Consider the following 20,314-nt stretch of genomic DNA (forward strand, 5'->3'; position numbering starts at 1 on the left):
TTGGGAGACCTCTTGCCCCAAGCATCATCGTTAATCCCAGTTCCGATACCCAACACTCATGAGCCAATCTCCAGCAACCTGCAGACTGGTCAGTATCCTTTGTCCTCGTCACCTTCAGCCAGAGCTCCTCGCTGGTCCGCTATCTTTGTTAGCGTCTTCAGAGTAGTCTCCTCTGCTTCGCCTTCTCAACAAGGGGTGTTCTCTCCATTACTGCTGCTCTATACTAACCCGCTGCTCCCCTGGAGTCTGCAACCCCTTGAGGTCACTGCTGAACATAGGCACCGCCATTGTGGGCTCAGACCCTGTGGTCGCAGGAGTTTAAATAAAAAAACCATCAGATTCTTTAACAGGCCGTTTGAAGCATGCACGGATCCATTGGTAGTAGGACTGGGTAGTAGTACTCCATGGGGGAGCACTGTGTCTTCATTTTGTTCTCTCTGGGTCTGCAGCAGCTCTTCATCCTGGACGATGTCATTTTATTCAAACAACATTTTTTATTTTAAAACAGCTGCTACGAGCAAAACATGACCAAGACACTCCGCTGGATGAATATGTGCTTCCATCTTCACCAAAGTGTGAGCTCTTTCTCTCAGCTCCCCATCCCCTTCTTCCTGACCTCTTGACTGTTGGCCTATGCTCCTCCCCTTGTCCCCCTCCTCCTCTTTCTCCACCCCCCCTTTCTGCTCATACCTTGACAAAGGAAAAGTACAGGTCTGAAATGTTGGTTGCTTTTTTGCTTCCTATAGATGCAACCGTGTCTGCCTGTCCCGCATCGGACTTGTCAGCCACAAACGACCCTGCAGCTGACGTGGACATTTACCCCCTCCATAAATCTTTGTCCGCAAAGCCAAGCCAAAGAAGAAAGATGCTACATGACCCACTGAGTTTCTCCAGCACCCTTGTGTATTGCAAGAATACAATTCCATTCATCAAGGGATAAGTTGTCTGAAGCTCATCTCATTTTCATACATTTTGTTCTCCAATATCCTATCCATTTCACCACATCTCCAGCCAAGTTTATCAATGAAGTTCAAAACTTTTATCACCTTTTAATTCATTACCTTTGTTTTTGGTGGAACGTGAATGCTTAAAATTTCAGAGTAGACAAACTGTATGTGACAGTTCTTCTTCAAACTAAAGCAGATGAAAGTACAAGACATTGCTTATCCACAGAGTAAAAAGGTCATGAATAAGTTTAAGAAAGAATCACCTATTTAAATGGCAAACACAAGCAATCCGATACCTAGGTATACAACTAGATAATAATCTAGGCCATCTATACAAATTAAATTATCAGCCATTAATGAAGAAATTACAAGATGACTTAGAACATTGGAAAGATTTACCACTAACACTGATAGGAAGGGTAAATTGCATTAAAATGACTATCTTCCCAAGGATACAATACCTATTTCAATCATTACCAATTCCCTTAACAGAGAAATTCTTCAATGAGCTAAAGAAAATTAATAAGGAATTTCTTATGGAAAGGGGGGAAACCGAGGATTGTGCTAGATAAATTAACAGAATGCTACAAACAAGGGGGCTGACAGCTACCAAACTTTAAGAATTATTAGAGAGAAGCACAAATAAGATATCTATCAGATTTTTATCAAACAAGGAAAAAACCAGATGGGACCAGGTTAGAGCTAGATAAAATAGGGGAGAAGGTACCAGAACATATACTTTGTAAGTGGGATGAAAAACTGGTGCAACATAGAAGTTGCACCATCTGCTCAACATTTGGAAGAAGATTCACATAGAAAAGAAAAAAACAAATTATCAAATACCAAAATTATTATTGACGTAAAATCAACTAATCCCTTTCACAATAGATAACCTTTCCTTTAGAGAATGGAAGAGAAAAGGGATCAAAAGAATAGAAAATTGTTTTTTGGGAAATAATTTATTATCTTTTGAATAAATGAAGTACAAATATGGCATAACTCACGGTGCAATGTTTGCATACCACCAACTGAAAACCTACTTAAAGGACAAATTGGGAAACAGACTGAGGTTACCAGAAGGAAGCAGCTTTGAATGTGATTATAGACACAATGATAATTAAAAGATTTATAACAAACATGAACATCAAACTGCAAGAGAAAGAGAATGAGGAAACAAGCTGTAAACCCAAACAAAAGTGAGAACAAGATCTAAACAAAGATTAAAAAATGAAAAATGGGAAAAGCTACGCTCTGGAACTATGAGAAACACAAAAAAAGGTTATGCATGATACAATATAATTGGTTACACAGGCTATACACCACGTCCCAGAAGTTAAATAAATGGGACCCAGCAGTATCAGATAGATGTTTTCACAAAAAGCAACATACTAAAAAATCCAGAAATCTTTCTTCTAAGTAATATAAGAAGTAAAGAACTAGGCCTTGATTTGGATGAAGCACAAAAAAAGATTTATTATGATAGCCTTTGCTGTAGCAAAAAAATGTATAACGTCAACCTGGAAATCAGAAGAGAGCCTGAGAGTACAGCAATGGTACATAGAAATGAACAAATGTATTCCATTGGAAAAAATAGCTTATAATTTAAAAATATCTTTGGCTTGGCTTCGCGGACGAAGATTCACGGAGGGGGTCATCTGCAGGCTCGTTTGTGGCTGACAAGTCCGATGCGGGACAGGCAGACACGGTTGCAGGGAAAATTTGTTGGTTGAGGTTGGCCTACCGCAGACATCCACCCCCTAAAATGATAGAATGAGAAGACGATGAAATGAACTGACCCAGCGTGTAAAGTTCATCCAATAGATGACACAATTTTCTTGTTTATTTTCATTGTGTGATGACATTGTTTAATGAGTTTATTGTATATGTTGAACGTTTAGTGGGTAGGGAGGGGGGGGTGGGAAGTAATGAGGGAAGAAAAAGGGGAGAAAATGACACTGTGTATATTCAAGAGGGAAATGTTTGTGTGTATTTTGGTTAATATGGTTCATAGTGTGAAATTTTTTTTTTAATTAAAAAAGAGTAAAAAGGTCAATATCATAAAATTTCACAGAATGCTTACTAATGGACATTAGTATGAAAGAAATTCAATCTGATCACGACTGGTGACAAGCAGTGAACAGAAATATGCCTCCATCCATCTTCTTAACAATTTTTTTTTTAAAATCAGGAAATGGTAATATTCTGTTGAAAACAGTTGATAGTATTAGATAACACCTTTCAGGATGCAATAGGTTGGTCTCAAATTAAGTGTATGAAAAAAATGACACATACCTTCAAGAGCTCAGAAACCAAATAACTAAACACCCGACAAAAAGCATAAGAGAGGCACAAGTTGTTATATGAGATTTAGTCACACATAGGAAATTTAGAAAGAGCCTTCATTGCCATTTTGAAAAGTATGCAGGCATAATACCAAATGTTGAACTTTACAACCAATCTGGACAAACAAATGTAGAAATAGTGTCAGATTTACGTGCTATATTTGTAAGTTCATTTTGTATCTAAATTTGACATATTAAAACAATTGAACAAGGGAAATAAATCTCTCATCCATATAATAATTTTACTTGGAGGAACTTATGTCAGATCAGTGTAATACAATATAATACAAGTGTAAAATCTTCAGAACAGAGGGGGAAAGCTGGATGTTTGAGTGCTACCTACAGTCAATTTACATCATCTGTTTTAAACTTAAGACATTCTGGTATTTTGAAAAAAATGTTTGATCATAAAACATTTGGCAAGAGATGTCACAGTTGGGAGCAAACGATTAATGGGAGTAGTTTTTGGAGCAACATTTTTAAGGGAATTCCGTCCTGGTGGTGGGGGTGCTAGTGATGTTGGGGGGTTGGTGTGGTGTCAGTAACAAAAATCATCAGGTGCACAAATGGACAGTGTACTGTAGTAGAGAAATGTACACTTTTCAGATAACGATGAGACTATGGACGGGTAGCATAGTTCCCTTTAAGTCAATGAATTAGTAAACAATTGAACTTGACTTGCCTCCCCACTCTTCCCCCCCCCCCCCCACCCAGCACAAATTAATCATTTACAATGGCAGCTCAACTCAAATGATTGAATAATTAGTTCTTGCAGAATGACGACTGAAATGAGAATAGACAAAAGGTTAGTGAAAAATCAAAACTACAGATGCTGGAAATATTGTAATAAAACAAAGTGTTAGAAACCCTTCTTTCACAGATGCTGCCTGACAGTTAACGATACTTGGCCATAAATATTCAAAATTATTTTATTCTCATGTAATAAATCTTCCAACACAATAAGAAAATGCGCAAAAGATAAAGTCAGTTTCTTTGAACAGCCAGCATAAGTTCCCAGGGCCGGATTAAGCTAGTGCAGGGCCTGCAGTGCATGTTCTAAAGGGGACCTAAATTTAAAAAATACATGGATATTAAAACAAATAAATCTTTTACTTGCATAGCAGAGTCAGCGCCATAAGAGATCTAATCATGAGGCTACCCACAGGGTGGTGAGGGGGGGGGAGCCGGTGCCATCCCTGCTGTGAACTCCTCTGTCCACTGCGCTGTCACATTTGCCCTGTCTGGGAGTCTGCCTCCCCTCCTTCTGTTAGTCCAACTGTTCCTCCCACCCATCCATGCAGCCAGGGACAGGGGCTACAGCTGGACACACTCCCTGCCTGCAGCATTGTCAGGAACACTTTTCTCACTGATCGGCAGTGTGTGACAGTAGGCGAGTCCCTGCACTCACCCCCTCTTCCCTTAACAGCCCTACTATGGTGGGGGGGGGGGGCGGGTGGGAAGGCCCCAGCCGGACCTCGCCCAGACCTTGGTGCTGTTTGCCCTCCTCCCCAAGGCCTCACACACACCCCAGCAGCACCGCCACCACAGGGCAGCGCAGCTCCAACAAGGACTGGGTTCCTGCCCTATGCACCCAGGACTCACCCACCCCCAGCCCCACCTGCTCCGCTGGGGCAAGACTCACCTCCACCCCCAGGCCCAGGCTGTGGCCTCCTCTGTGGACCGACCGGCCCATTGCTGAGAGAACAGCGCTCAGTGATGCTTGCAGGGACTGGGATGCAAGCACTCACATGCCTTGGTTAGGGCAAGCTGTCACGTGACAGGACGGCAGCTGCACAGGAGGGGTGGAGTGAGCTGTCAGAGGAATGGCAGCACACAGTCACTGCGCACAGGGGGAATCACAGAGCAAGTAGCTTCTCGTGGCTTCGCATCAGGTTGGGGTAGGCCTCGGTGACACGATCTGGGTTGCACATTTGGCAGACCGCCTCTTGAATGGGCTACGGTGAAGTACACCATATGTCTCCCAACCTGAAATGATAGCTTGCAAACATATAGCGCAAGGTCATTGAAAATGTGGGACCCATAGCATATGCTACTTTTGCTACTAGATTAATCTGGCACTGGAAGTATCAATGATTTTGAACAACGTGCATCAGCAATTCAAATACCAAGACTTTGTTAGTAGTACTTGCAACAGAAAACTTTACTTAAAATAATCTCAAGAATCTTTAAACATCCCACCTATCCAACTTTGTCAGGCACAGATCTTTCAAAAATGTTTCAAAATATAAACATTCTGTTGTACATTCATACATTGTTCAACCTGTGCTCATTCTAAAATTCTTGGTTGTGTTTCTATGCTTATTTACCTCATTATAAACTTTATAAAGTTGTAAATACATCCAAGACACTATCTCAAAACAAGCTTTCTAATAGTTTTTTTTAATTCAATTTCCCCAACACCAGGCAGCAATCTAGATTAACCTCCAAAAATTTCAGACTTTACAGTTCAATTTAAATTCTTTAATTCTCAATAAAATCTAGAGTTTAATAAATGTGGCTTTATCAATCACAGTTCTGCTCTATAACCCACTGCGACAAACTCTTCTGTCCTTTAGCCCAAAGTACATCCAGAATTATTGGATTTCTTCAAAGCTGCAACTCCCTTTTGCTGAAGCTAACTTCCATCAGCCATTTCATTATATTCCTTCACATTATTGGTAATCACTTGCAATTGCTTCCAGCCTTTTGAAGAATTAATCTCCTCTTCAATAGTCTGAATATGCCCAAGACGGTCTGATCTCAGAAGCTAAGCAGGCTCAAGCCTAGTCAGTGCTTGGGAGAGGAGACCACCTAGGAATACTAGGTGCTGTAAGTTTCTGTGAGGGGCACTGGACAAATTGGCGACTGTCTGCCTCACACTCCACAAAAGTTCAAGAATTTCATGCATGTTACTTTCTAAATGTGGTAATTATGTGACAAGAATGGAACCTTTACTTTTTACCTTTATTTGATACCATAATTTTGAATCATCACAGGTAGATGAGTGACAGCTACCTGGATAAACTCATCCTTTTTTACACTTCCCAATGTAAACAAATCTGTACTCTTCATTCCTCATCTTTTTTCCTTCCTGAACATGGCCCAAAACTCCTCCCTTCATACAATGACCTCATAGCTAAATTCATGATGTCCACTTCCAAGTATATTCCTCAGATTTCATCCTCAAAAATTCAGTCAACTGGCTTACCCATAGCCGAACAATCTCTTCTAGTATCCCTGCAATTTACCCTCCCTTCTTCCCCACAAACTTCCCTTCTATACTTTTGCCACCCACCTACAGTAGGGGCAATTTAGAATAGCGAATTAATTAATGTGTGTGGGACGTAGCAGGAAAACAGAGTATAGAGGAACCCCCACACCACGAAGATACAAACCCCACACTGGGAGCACCTTCAGCCAATGAATCAAAGTAATTAGACGGAGTTTTATGCCCATTTAGAAACGTGGGTGCTACTTTCCAGACCTATGACACAAGATTATATTCAATGAAAGGTGCCACAATACAATTTCTATCATAACAATGTCTACCCTCAAATCTGTCAGGATATTTAGATGTAGTCACAGGCTGGCTCATTTCCCTACCAAATTAACTGATTTTTAATTTGCCATCTACCCATTAAAATATTGCTCATCTCAAGTTCAAATCACCTGAGTATTCATCTCTGGTAATCAGTAAAGACCAATGATCCAACCCATTTAATTAATCCTCTGAATAGCAATACTCTCTGATTGCTAATAACATTTTAAAATGTTCACATTGTTTGAACTTAATATGCACAAAGTAGGTGTCTGGGTGTAGAAGATGGCAATGTCAACTGCAAAAGAAACCTATAGCCAAATTGCAGCATGGAGTTCAGATTCAGCAACTCTATTTGTGAAATTGATAGCAGCCAGAGACAGAAAATTGGGGCAGGACTCATTTTAAATGTATTTCAACCTAATAAGTTGCAATTCAGGCTTCCAAACACACACACAAAAATTAGAGTATTGACCAATTCCATCTGCCTCACTCAAGTACTTTACCTGAAGGAAGCCATCTCTATTTAAAAACAGGGCTGACATTGAAAAGTACTTTTTAAAATGAAAGCAGGAGGAAGTTGCAAAGCCACAATTTCCACTGCAGCAAGCCGATCGATGTCCCTTCTTTTAAACTGCCTGATCACCGGAACTCTTTATGCCAAAAACAATTCAAAGCAAAAGTGCCTGTGGACCATAGCCTAGGACTGTCACTGTGTTATAAACGCCTACAGATTTCAATCCAATGCACAATATCATTTTGCTAATCTTATGTAGAATTTAAATGTTTTAGTTTGGACCACACTAACTGCTTAAAGAATTACCATTAAATCTTAAAACTCACTCAGCTAGATTTAACAACATTCATATTTTAACAAACATCAAAACATTGGCCTCAACAGCAAGATATGAAGAAACTGATTTTGATAATGCCTCTAAACTACCCCACCCAACATGCACGCCCAAATTAAACAAACCACTACAAAATGTGATGAGTCAACAATCATTGCTATGACCCATAGATATGACACATTACTGAATTGTAGCAGCTTGTTAGGAATTTGTGGCCCTGTTGGGTGGCATATTTTGTAGATGGGAATAAGTAATACGAATATAAAAGTTCACATATGAAATGGGATTCATTTTCCACCACACTCAGCAATCTAGGGATATATTACTGCCTTATACCAACATCGTTTAAAAAAAATACTCTCAGCCCACAATCTTAAGAACAGAATTCCCATTTCAGGAAAGATACAAAATCAGGTAGGATTGCAACATGTGAATGTTACATGTTGTTCAACACTGACAAAGTAAAATTCTTCAGCTCAGAAAACAAATCCATTTCCCATGGTGCTGATCACTGCTGGCTTCAATGGATCTTTACCATAAATAAGCATTTTTAAAAGTCCGTTTCCTTGTTAAGTCCAGAAAACGGCGTGGCACACAGGCAACCTTCAGTTAGATGTTACAAATTTTAACTTCAAACTTGTATCAGATAGTTAATCGGAAAATACAAATTCAAGATCGAGAGATTGTCAATGATCTGCCACGGCCAAAAAGCAAAATTTCAATTCATATTCTTTGTAAGCACCACTCCACGATGGGTATACAAAAAAACCCAATATTAATGAACTTCTTGATGCGATAGTTAATCTAACATCACAACTAGTAATGAAAAAAATCTTAAGGACTAGCTCAAATCTATCATTTTCACGCGTCACTCGTGATAATTAACCATGAAAAGCAAAACCTAATAGCGTCATTCCGATGGAACTACTGCCCTCATCGGATTTTCTTTTAATAAATTGCTAAAACACTTCACCAAAGGGGTTTGACCGAAAATTGCACCCACAAGCCCTGAATTCGTTTTGCTTGGTTGAAGAGTTTATTTTACAATGGTCCTTCCCCGTCCTTTGTGCATCTCTTACCAGGACGTCCTTGCAGATTTCACGGAGTTCTTGCTCGATTTTCTCCCGGTAGGCTTTGATCAGCTGCAGTTTCTTCTCGTCGTTGTCGTTTTTCTGCTCGATGCTTGAAATAATCCTCCACGCCGAACGGCGGGCGCCCACCACGTTCTTGTAGGCGACCGACAGCAGATTCCTCTCCTCAATGCTGAGGCCATTGCCTTGCTCGGTCACCGCTTTCATAGCGGCGGCCATGTCATCGTACCTCTCGGCCTGCTCGGCCAGCTTGGCCTTCTGCACCTGCTCGGCATTACAGGAGCTCTGCTCTTGAACGTCGCCGTGCTTCTCAGCCTGCTTGGCATTCTCGGCGCTGCCCTTGGTCTGCTCGGCCGGTTTCACTTGCTGGACCTGCTCCGTGTTCTCCATGCTTCTTGCGCTCGTTGGCTGGCCTCGCTATCCCGAGGACTGGACTACTGCTGGCTCTCAAAGGGTATGCAAGCTGCTGGGGGTGGGGAAGAAAAGAGGAAATTGATTCTCAGAGAGAGAGAGAGAAAACAATGCGTCCGAAAGTGTTTGATAGAGGGGGGACCGAGCGAGGCCAGGGCGGGAGGGTGGATACCTTAAAGAGGGGTGGGGTTGGGGTGGACGTTTAGGTACATTCGTTTGCTTTCGATCTCGGGGTAAAATTGCCTCGATCTACTTTGTGCAAAGTACCAATAAAGGGAACATGGCGGATTGTTTAAACCCAAGAGATCGTCAAAATTGAACTGAAACATTAAACCCTGCTGTTAAAAATTTTTCTAAAAACTTGTAACCTTGCCCACCCACCCTTTTGTTATTTAATGGTCGGCCCGGCCCTCTTCCCTTCCTTTTTGCCTCCCACAGAGAGAGAGAGAGAGAGAGCGGCGATTATCGAGGCAGATTCCAAAAAAGAGACAAACCTATCGCTCGGGTTCCTATCGCCTCAAATAGATCAACTTTGGCCGGAGGTAGGGGCGGGGCCACGCCGTTTGACGGACGCGCGGGGCCCGCGCTTGCGTAATGATCGACTTTGGTTCCACCAATGCGCGGAAGGAACCGGCCACAAACCTTTGGAAATTGTCCAATCCTCGAAGGCCAGACAAAAAGGCGGGGACATTGCTCCATTCTTATGGGTGAGCTGGATGAGGAGGCTGCTGGCAGTCCACGGGGTTTCCTCCAATTAGATTCAGGGTGAAATGACGTTTCAGTTGTCATGACGACCACGAAGAGCAGTGGAATGGTAAGGGCGTGGAAGTGGATGGGACGCTTCATGTCAGTCGGTTTTGTTTGAATGGGCTTGCACTGAGAAGGGAAAAACGCTGAAACTCATTAGTCAGATTGTTACACACTTGTTCATGACAAATTCTGATCCTGATATGAACGTTAAACATCGAACAAAGATGATACTGATGGACTAGCATTAGTTAAAAAAGCACATCAAAGTTTTAAACATCAACTGTTTATCAACTATATATTCTAGGAAAGTGCATATTCGTGGTGCTGCTGGGGAAAATAAAGTGAGAGAGGGATTTAAACCATTATTTTCATTCGGCAAACGAACAGGACTGAAGATTAGCACGTGTCCTGCATCAAAGAATCTTTAAAAATAACTGGATGAAGAGATGTTGAATGCTGAAGCTCTAAGAATGATGAAAAGGCCCTAGCAAGTTGGAAAACCACAAAGGTAATTAACTATTAAGCCAGTTGTAATTGCGGAAATAAAATAAAAACACAAAATGTTGAAGAAAAAGAAGTTTCAGGGCAAAGATCTATCAAAATCGACTTGAAAATGTTAATTGGCTTCTCTTTTTACAGAAGATGTTCAACCATCTGAGTGTTTCCAGCATTTTTGATTTTATTTCAGATTTCCAGCATCAGTGGTACTTATAAATTGTAATTTGGAAAATCCAGGTGGAAGGAAGTTGTAGGAAAACAGAGAAAATCCAGTATGAGGGAAGATCTAGGAAGACAAATAGAAAATCATACTAAGCAACCAAGGAATCCTCACAATTAAGCATATTCAGTATGATTTCATTTTTTAAAAAGCCTACATTTTATCAATTCATTAGAGATCTTTGAGAATATAATTAAGCAAAGAGAATGCAGGTAAAGAAAAACCAGTAGACATAATATATTTGGATTTCCAAAAAGCATTTGATACAGTGCTTTGTAAAAGGTTATCTCACAAAATATGAACGTGATATTGGTAACAAAATATTAGTATAGACAGACTAACTAATTGACAAAATAGTCAAGATAAATGGATCACTTTCAAATAAAGAGGGCAATGAGCTTCAACTAGTTACAGTCTTGACTTGTGCCTCAGATGAATTGCATCCAAATTTGCTCACAGTACTTGGATTGGTGGGAAGGCAAGTTGTGAAGAAGACGTAAAAAGTATGAAAAGGTTAAATATAGGATAAATAAAAAAGAAATATTATGGAAAATGGAGTATAATGTAGGGAAGATGAGAAATTATCCACCAGGATAGGAAAAATTTTAAAAAATAATAATTTAATAGCAAGATAGATTCCAGAATGCTGCTATACAAAAGTAAATGGGTAGGTTCATACAAGAATCACAGAAAGTTAGCTTGCAAGTACAGCTGGTAAGAAAGAAAATAGAGTATTTGTCTTTAATGAAAGAATTACAAAAGTTTGGAAATATTTCTGCAATTGGATAAGATCAAATTTGGAAAAGTAGGCACATTGTAGTTTTTCCATTTAAAAATAGATATGTTTGCACAGAAGCAGTTCAGAACAAATTCATCAAATTGGTTCCAAGGCTATACAGGTTATTGATTGAGAAAAATGTTGAGCATGTCAGGCCTGTACTTACAGGAGATGAGAATAAAAGGAGAACTTACCAAAAAGATATGATTTTGAAGGTGGATGCAAAGACATCTTTTTCCTTGTGGGAAGATTAGAACTCAGGGATATAGTTTTAGAATAAGGGTTCACCTATTTAAAATGGAGATGAAAAATAATTAATTTTCTCTGGGGGTTTTATACGTCTGGAATTTTCTGTCACTGTAAGCTGTGGAAGCTGAATCATTGAAAATATTTAAGGCTGAGGTAGACCTGTTTGGTCTAGAGAGGAGTCAAGTGTTATGATAAATAGGGAGTAAATTGAAGTTGAGGGTAGGATCATACTAAATGGGAAAGCAGGAATGTTTTGTGTGTTATTTATTAAGTTTCTGAGTTGGTAAGTATTCAGAGATTTGAACTCAAAAATCCAGGCAAGCACCCCAGAGCATTGTCAAAGAAGTATTATACCTTGAGTCACAATTTCTTCCAGATAAGCACCTAGACTATTTGTTTCGTCAATTGAAGCACTTCAAATAAGAAATTATCTCTGGTGTCCTATAAATTATCTGGGGAACTGCTGTGCACAAATTGGTTGTCACATTTTGTTGATTGAGTCTATACTTTAAAAATATTTCACTCTCTGTAAAACAGAGAACTTCAGTAGTACCTCCCAAATCTAGGAATGCTGAAAAGAACAAGGTAATCAGATATGTGAGTCCACATACTGGATCTTCTTCAAGTCGTAAACTATCTTGCAAATGTATTACCCTTCCTTCAATCTTGCTGGTCTAAACATTGGCACTCCCTACTCAACAGCACATAGATAACAGCAGCTGATTAGTTTCAATGGTTATGTTTACATTGTTCACTTCAATATTTCTGGGGTTAAACAAGTGGTCCTGTTGAATTACAGGAAAAAAAAAATCTGTTAGAGGAACTGTGGACTGAGCAGCATCAATGAGGGTGGGGGGAGGAAATATTTAACATCTCCATTGAACCCCATCATCAAGACTGAGAATTACATATTTACATTATTGTCAATTGAGTATGCTGGTTTTTTTTGTTTGCATTACTGGCTGCTACTCACATAACTCCCAATTAAAGTAACTGAAAACACTGTAAATGAATGTAAAAAAAAAAGGATTCCTCACCTGACTCGAGTTTCTTTACAGCATTGAGGAAGAAAAGTGGAGTCTGAGAAGAAAAGCAAATTGAGGACCAATGAGAGAAGGCTGACAAAGTGTCAATATTATTTGGTATTGAAGGTAAGGTGAGGCCATCAATGATGGAGAAGTGAAGGAAATTATGAATATATCAACATCTCTCATATGCCGGGTGATAGAAGAAAGTTAGAGAGAAAAGGGCATTGAAAGTGAATATTGGACGTAGGAGAGCTCGAAGGGGGCACGAGAAGGCCTTGGCATGTAGAATTAAGGAGAATAACAGAAGGATAATGGGAATGAAGGTGGGGCTGCTAAAGGATATACATGTGTCGGGAGGCACTGGAAGCTGGGCAGGTCCTAAATGAATACTTTGTATCAGTATTCGCAAGAGAAAAGGATATTTACTATGGTGAGGTAGAAATTGAACAGGCCTGTGTGCTGGACAATGTGTAAATATTAGATCTTCTTATAAACATCAAGATTGATAAGTTTTCGGGGCTGGACATGATATATCCCAGGCTTCTGTGGAAAGTGAAAGAAGAGATAGCTGAGGCAGTAGCTATGATCTTTGAGTCCTCTTTGACTGCAGAGGAGCTGCTAGAGGATTGGAGAATGGTAAATGTTGTCCCCTTTTAAAAAAAAAAAAAGGTAATAGGGAAAATCCTGGGAATTATAGACTGGTGAGTCTTATGTTGGTAGTGTACAAACTAATGGAGAGGATTCTTAAGGATAGAATCTATGAGCATTTGGAGAAGAACAGTCTACTCAATGATAGTATGAACAAAGCAGAGAGTAGTAATGGAAGGAAAGTATTTTGCCCGGAGGTTGGTGACTAGTGGAGTTCCACAAGGATCTGTTCTGGGATCCCTGCTCTTTGTGATTTTTATAAATGACCTGGATGAAGAGATGGACAGATGGGTCAGTAATTTTGTGGATGACATAAAGATTGGAGGAGTTGTGGATGGAGCTGAAGGTTATCGAAGGTCACAAGAGGATATAGACAGGATGCAGAGTTGAGCAGAAAAGTGGCAGATGGGGTTCAATCTGGATAAGTGTGAGGTGATGCATTTTGGAAGAACAAACCAAAAGCCTGGGTACTTAAAGAAGTCAGTTACTTAAGAGTGTGAATGAACAGAGAGACCTTGAGGTCCATACATCCCCCACAGGTTGATAGGATAGTTAAGAAGGCCTATGGGATGCTGGGCTTCATTAATAGGGGGATTGAGTTCAGTAGAGAGGTCATGTTGCAGCTCTACAAATCTCTGGTAAGACCACGCTTGGAGTATTGTGTTCAGTTCTGGTTACCTCATTATTAGGAGGGATGTAGAAACTATGGAGAGGGTGCAGAGGAGATTTACCAGGATGCTGCCTGGATTGGGAAACAAGTCTTATGAGGCAAGGTTAGCAGAGCTGGGACTTTTCTCTTTGGAGCGTAGATGGATAAGAGGAGACTTGATAGAGATCTGCAAGATTATGAAAGGCATAAATAGGGTGAACAGCCAGCACTTGTTTCCCCGGACAAATCAGCATACACCCGAGGACATGTGTACAAAGTTAGGGGAGGGAAGTTTAGGGGAGACATTAGAGATGAGATTTTTACACAGAGCGTTGTGGGTGCCTGGAATGCCTTGCCGGGGATGGTGGAGGAGACAGAAACATTGGGGGCATTTAAGAGACTCTTAGACACATGGATGAAAGAAAAATAGATGGTTATCGGATAGGGATGGTTCAGTACTTTTTTTTTTAGGAAGGAATATATGGGTCAGCACTGCATCAAGGGCTGAAGGGCAACTATTGTACAACATAATTGTTCTATGGATATCATGGGATTTAAAGGAGTGGCTTTGCAAATGCATGAATTTGTGCAATCAAGGGTGGTAGCTCACAGTAATTTATAATTCATTCGCTCGGAATGCAGCCAAGATATATTGTATCAACTTACTGCTGCACCTACTTACATATTTCATCCATATTCTTTCAGTGGATATTAGCTGCCACGTTAGATTGCAACCTCCTTCCTCCTTTTTAATTCTTGAAAAGTTCTCTCCACTCACCTTTCCACAGCTGCGTTATCAGAGGCTTGTTTTTTTTTAAGCTGACCTAAAAGATTCCACAACACCATTGTCAAAAGGAATAAAGGATTTAATTCCAGTGTCTTGGACAGATTTATTCCCAAATCAAAACTATTTAAGAACAAATTTGCTGACTTTATCACATTGCTGTTACTTAGAGTTTACTATGTGAAATTGGGCTACTGTGTTCCCAACATTTAAACAATGGCTTTATTTTAAAAGTACATCTTTGCCGATAAGTGCTTTAATATCTCCTTTTACATCCCAAGGTTAAAAATAATTATATCAGGCACTTAAGATCCTGTAAGTTCCCATCTCTTCAAAGATCTCAACCTGACATTTCTGTCCTTGCAAACGACAGCCTCATCTCAAGCTCCATTTTCCTCTCCAAATCTATGTCCATCTTTCATTCTTCACGCTCTCCAGATTCCCATCACTGTCAGGGCATTATAAAGATTTTAAGGAAAGTCAGAAGACATTGTCTTTGAATGTGAATTAATCCTCCTTAATTCTTCTGAAGTTCCTCAAATACATTTTCATAAGTATACAGGTTTATGAGCTAACTCCTGCTCAGAAATATGTTCAACTAGCTATTTTCTGTCAGCCACACCACTTGCAGGCCAACACATCAGTTTTTTATTGTATAACACAGCACCCAATTTATTCGTTCGTCATATCTCTCAACAACTCCTGTTTCTTTTTTATACAGATTTTTCCATATTCAAAGTGAGCAAAACATAAAATACTGAAATTAACTATTGGAAAGCAATACTATCTGTTTTGGCCTAAACCCTCATACAGCCTCTAATTCTATTACCTAACCACCCCCCCCCCCCCCAAAATATTGACCCAAATTTGACTCATTATACCCTAAATTACAAAGGCCCACCAATTTCCAAATCTGTCCTGAAACTACTTTCACTCTTGTTGTTGCCAGTTTCAGAATAGACTAATTTTCTAATCTTCATCTTCAATAGACTCCAACTCGCCCAGTATCTTGCTGGCAATGACGTATCATTTCCTATTCTTGCTCACTTCTAAATCCACAGTTACTCAAAGAAAATAAGTTAAAATTATCAAATTTACATGCTTAGCCCGCTGTTCTACTTACGGTACACCCATGACTGTGTGGCTAGGCACAATTCCAATGCTGTCTACAAATTTAACTAGTGTGAAAACTGGACAGGCTACAAATAAGTTAAATGTGCCCTGTGGTTTACAGCTAATGCTGAAAGCAGCAGCAGACTGACAGCAGTTCAAGGTTTCAGCTGCTTTCTTTACCCAAGGTGTGCTATCAAATAAGTATTCTGCCATGCCTCTTCAGCAGCACCTAATATCCACAAATTGGTTACATGGATTCCTAGTAGCTTGATGGTCTTGATTTGTTCACCCAAGTCGTGCAATGGTTCTCAACCATTTTCTTTCCACTCACATACCACTTTAAGTATTCCCTATGCCAAGAAAAAGTTTGAAAACCACAGTTTTAATCATGCCTAATTGACTCATTATGTGCAGGGTTTCATAACTCTAAAGGAAATGGACCAATGATAATCTTTCTCAAGCAAAATATTTCAGTAACAATTCTCAACCTTCCCTTCCCACTCACATACCACGTTAAGCAGTCCCTTACTAATCACAGAGCGCGAATAGCAAAGGGATTACTGAAATACCACTCACATATCTCTTTAAGAGTGGAAAGAAAAAGGTTGAGAACCAGTGAAGTAGTGGGTCTTCAAAAAGTCACACATATGAAGGTCAATCCTGTCTGTAGCCAGTTTATGCAACTCCAAAGTGACTGATTTACACTCTTCTTCAACTCCAAAGAGCATAGCATTGCATCCAAGCCACTTCCTCATTCATCACAATCTGGTTTCTTGATAGCCTGGAGTAAGATGCAACCTCCTTAGTGGTTCTGTTGCTTCATCAGTTTCTCAGCATGCTCACATTCTTCATGAGACTGCGAAGGAAAAAAGCTGACAAAGTTCTTCAGTGCAATGTCATCACAGTTGAAGTAGTAGGACAGAGAGAGTTAGAAGTAGGATGTGTCGAGCTCTTATGGGTGGCATGGTTAGCATAGAGGCTAGCACAATGCTGTTTCAGTGCCAGCAATCAGGACTTGGGTTTGAATCCCGCGCTGTCTGTAAGGAGTTTGTACATTTTTCCCGTGTCTGCATGGGTTTTCCCTGAGGGCTCTGGTTTCCTCCCTTCGTTTGAAACATATTGAGGGTTGTAGGTCCACTGGGTGTAATCGGGCAGCACGGGTTCATGGGCTGAAAGGGCCTGTTTCCATGCTGTATGTCAAATTTAAAAAAAAAATTCTGATGACATACTGTTGTCAGCAGAATCACAGACAGCAATGAGGAAGAGTATAGGAGGGAGGTACCATTGATCAGTTAGTTGAGTGGTGTCACAACAACCTTGCACTCACCGTTAATAACAGCAAGGAGCTGATTGTGGACATCAGGAGGGGAAATCAGGAGAACATGAACCAGTCCTTATCAAGGGTCAGCAGTGGAAAGGGTTAAGGAATTCAAATTTCTGGGTGTCAACATCTCTGAAGATCTGTCCTGACGCCTCTATGTTGATGCAATCATGAAGAAGGCTCACCAACGGCTACTTTGTCGGGAGTTTGAAGAGATTGGGTATTGTTGGGCACTACTAGTTGCCCCAATAATTACAAAGACAAAGACTGAGGGGAATGATAGGCTTTATTGTACATAAGACTTGAGCTGGCCTGGATCCAAGCGAGGGAAGTGCAGGGAAGGGAGAGGTGGCTTGACCTTTGTGGCCTAGGCCACAGGGGAGGAGTCCAGGGAATGTCATCATGGGGCGGGCCAGCCCATGTCTTTACTGGCCAATGACTATATACAATCCATACCCTGATAGGTATCTCACTAAAGACTCCTGCAAATTTTTACTGGTGTACTGTGGAGAACATCCTGGTTGCATCACTCTCTGGCATGGAGGTGCCAATGCACAGGACAGGAAACAACTACAGAGAGTCATGAACTTGGCCACTGCCATCATGAGCAGCAGTTTTCACTCCAAGAGGTGGTGTCTCAAGAAAGCAGCTTCTGTCCTCAAGGACCCCACCACCACCTAGGGCAAGCCCTCTTCACACTGCTACCATCGGGAAGGAGGTACAGGAGTCTGAAGATGAATGACAGCTTCTTCCCCTCTGCCATCAAATTTCTGAATGGACAAGGAATTACAGCCACTCCCTTACTTTCCATTATTTCTGGACTAATTTATTTATTTTTAAAGATAATTTAATGCAAAACATGTTCATGACAATAAATTCTGATTTTGATTCTATGCTGCTTCTTTCTTCCACCACTGTTGGCATGCCTCTGGTCATGTAGTCCCTTTGAATTTTCTTGGTGGGCTTCTCTACCTCTACCCTTCCTTTAGCCCTTCTTTGAGCAGCTCTTTATCATTCCTGCGCTACTGTACTCCCCAGCTCAGCGCTCGTTTTCTTCAGTGAAAAGGCTTACAACTGTTTCCTGTAATATTCTATATAAATGTAGGTAGTATGGTGGTGGTACTAGGGGCTTTCTGTGCCTAACAGGTTCTTTATCATGATCAACAGCTCTTCCTATCTTTTAACTCTGGAATCTGCAATCAGTGCAGATTGACAATATCACCTTATCCTCATTGACCATCAACACAGGATTGCCTAAAGGAAGGCTGCATTTTATTAGTTCCCCATTCTATTCCCAAAACACTCATGATTGCATAGCCAAGTTCCCCTCCAAAGCATTCTATAAATTTGCTGACAACACTATGCCCATATAACAGGAGCTGGTGAGTCAGAATACAGGATGGAGTTTGAGAATCTGGTTGTGTGGTGTCAGAACAATAATGTAGCTCTCAATGTTAACAAGACCAAGGAGCTTATTGTTGATTTTAGGTAGGGACCAGGCACCTCTCTGCATTGATGGGGCAGTAGTTCAAAGGATTAGCACCTTCGCGCGTTCCAGGAGTCCACATGTCAGAGGATCTCTCCAAGAACCAGCACATCAATTACAATAAACTCCTACTTTACTTGTATATATTTTTATTTCAGCCTTTTTAGCTGAACCGGAAGTACCTGCTTGAAGACATTCAACATGTGAAAACTATTTGTGAGGATATGTTATTTGTGAATTTGTTAGAAAATAAATATAGAAAGAAATGTACATGTGATTAAGTAGAACACTTTAAACAATGCTCTTTTCATGTTTATTTTCTTAACCACTGCAGAATTTTTTAAAAACTTTATTTAAAACTTTTAAAAATAATGTAAAATCAATAGCAACAACAAAAAAAGTTATTATACAATATAATAAACCCCCCTCCCTCCCTCCCCCTTAAGGGGAGCCAAAAAAAACATAAAACTTATACAATATTTTAAGATATTTCCAAACCCATATATTCTAAATAAGATGACCACATTTAACAAAAAAAGAGTAATTATCATGTAAATTATATATTATTTTCTCCATATAAATACAAGATCTCAATTCATTATGCCAACACGCTATATTAATCTCTACATTGTCTTTCAAAGTAATCGGTACACATTTTCGTGCCACAGGTAACGCCAAATGTACAAATGCTATTTGAAACTTATCCAACCCCAAGCCAGTCAAAGAAACCATATAACCCAACAAAAAAAATCTCTGGATCAGAGAATTAAAATTTAATTTTAAATAATTTCTCCAAAACCAACATAACTTTTTCCCAAAATGGTTGTACTCTATCACAAGACCAAACTACATCCAAAAGAGTTCCAGTACTTAATTCACATCTAAAACAAAGATCCGAATTACTAAATCCATATTTTTTCAATTTCTCAGGAATCGAGTTTAACTGATGCAAAAAATTATAATTAACCAAACCATATCTTTCATTAGTCAATTTAGTTACCCCTTCATGACACATAACCTCCCAATCCTCTTGAGGTATAACATAAGTTAAATCGCTTTCCCATTTATTTCTAGATTTCTCCAAATTCATTTTATCCATAGTTTCCTGTAACAATCGATGCATATCTGAAATAAAACCTCTCTTTGCTATAAAGGAAATCAAAGATTCAAATTTCAACTTGGGTAAACTCATCTCTTTACCATAATTATCCCTGAGCAAAGCTCTAAGCTGGTAATACACAAATAAAGAATTTACTGGTATACCAAATTTCTCCTTCAATTGATTAAAAGAAAGAAACTGTCCTTCTTCAAAACAATCCTGTATCACTTTTATACCCTGAGAATACCATATCTTTAAATACCTATTAAACATTGAAAAAGCAATAAGCTGATTTTTATATTACAGAGTTTGGATTGATAATTTACCCTTTGTTCCTATAACAGCATTTCTTTTAACCCATATCTTTAACAAATGTTTTAATACTGGCATATCATATGCCTGCAATAAATTCAAATTCCACTTCTATATAAACTGGTGAACATCAAATTCAGAAATTCAGGCTAACTCCACCTTGGCCCAACTAGGAGGCTGATTAATGTCCATCATTCTA

The 20,314-nt window shown here is 39.8% G+C and overlaps 2 protein-coding genes across 7 annotated transcripts in view; one reads left to right on the plus strand and one right to left on the minus strand.

Moving 5' to 3' along the window:
* LOC138736562 (14-3-3 protein theta-like) overlaps positions 1-9,775 on the minus strand; it is a 35,112-nt gene extending 25,337 nt beyond the window's left edge. Inside the window, exons 1-2 of one of the 4 annotated variants that reach the window (XM_069886268.1) lie at positions 9,675-9,775; positions 8,758-9,232 (exon numbers count right to left, since the gene is read on the minus strand). In XM_069886268.1, coding sequence (XP_069742369.1) covers positions 8,758-9,159 — 402 coding nt within the window. In that variant the 5' untranslated portion in view covers positions 9,160-9,232; positions 9,675-9,775. The other 3 variants (XM_069886267.1, XM_069886269.1, XM_069886270.1) reach the window with 3 other exon arrangements.
* Positions 7,889-20,314, plus strand: part of taf1b (TATA box binding protein (Tbp)-associated factor, RNA polymerase I, B) — a 191,272-nt gene continuing 178,846 nt past the window's right edge. The window contains exons 1-3 of one of the 3 annotated variants that reach the window (XM_069886263.1): positions 7,889-8,092; positions 10,235-10,438; positions 12,734-12,826. The gene's annotated coding sequence lies outside the window, so the exon portion shown is untranslated. The other 2 variants (XM_069886264.1, XM_069886265.1) reach the window with 2 other exon arrangements.

Source organism: Narcine bancroftii, chromosome 6 (assembly GCF_036971445.1).
Source record: "Narcine bancroftii isolate sNarBan1 chromosome 6, sNarBan1.hap1, whole genome shotgun sequence".
Lineage (NCBI taxonomy): Eukaryota > Metazoa > Chordata > Chondrichthyes > Torpediniformes > Narcinidae > Narcine > Narcine bancroftii.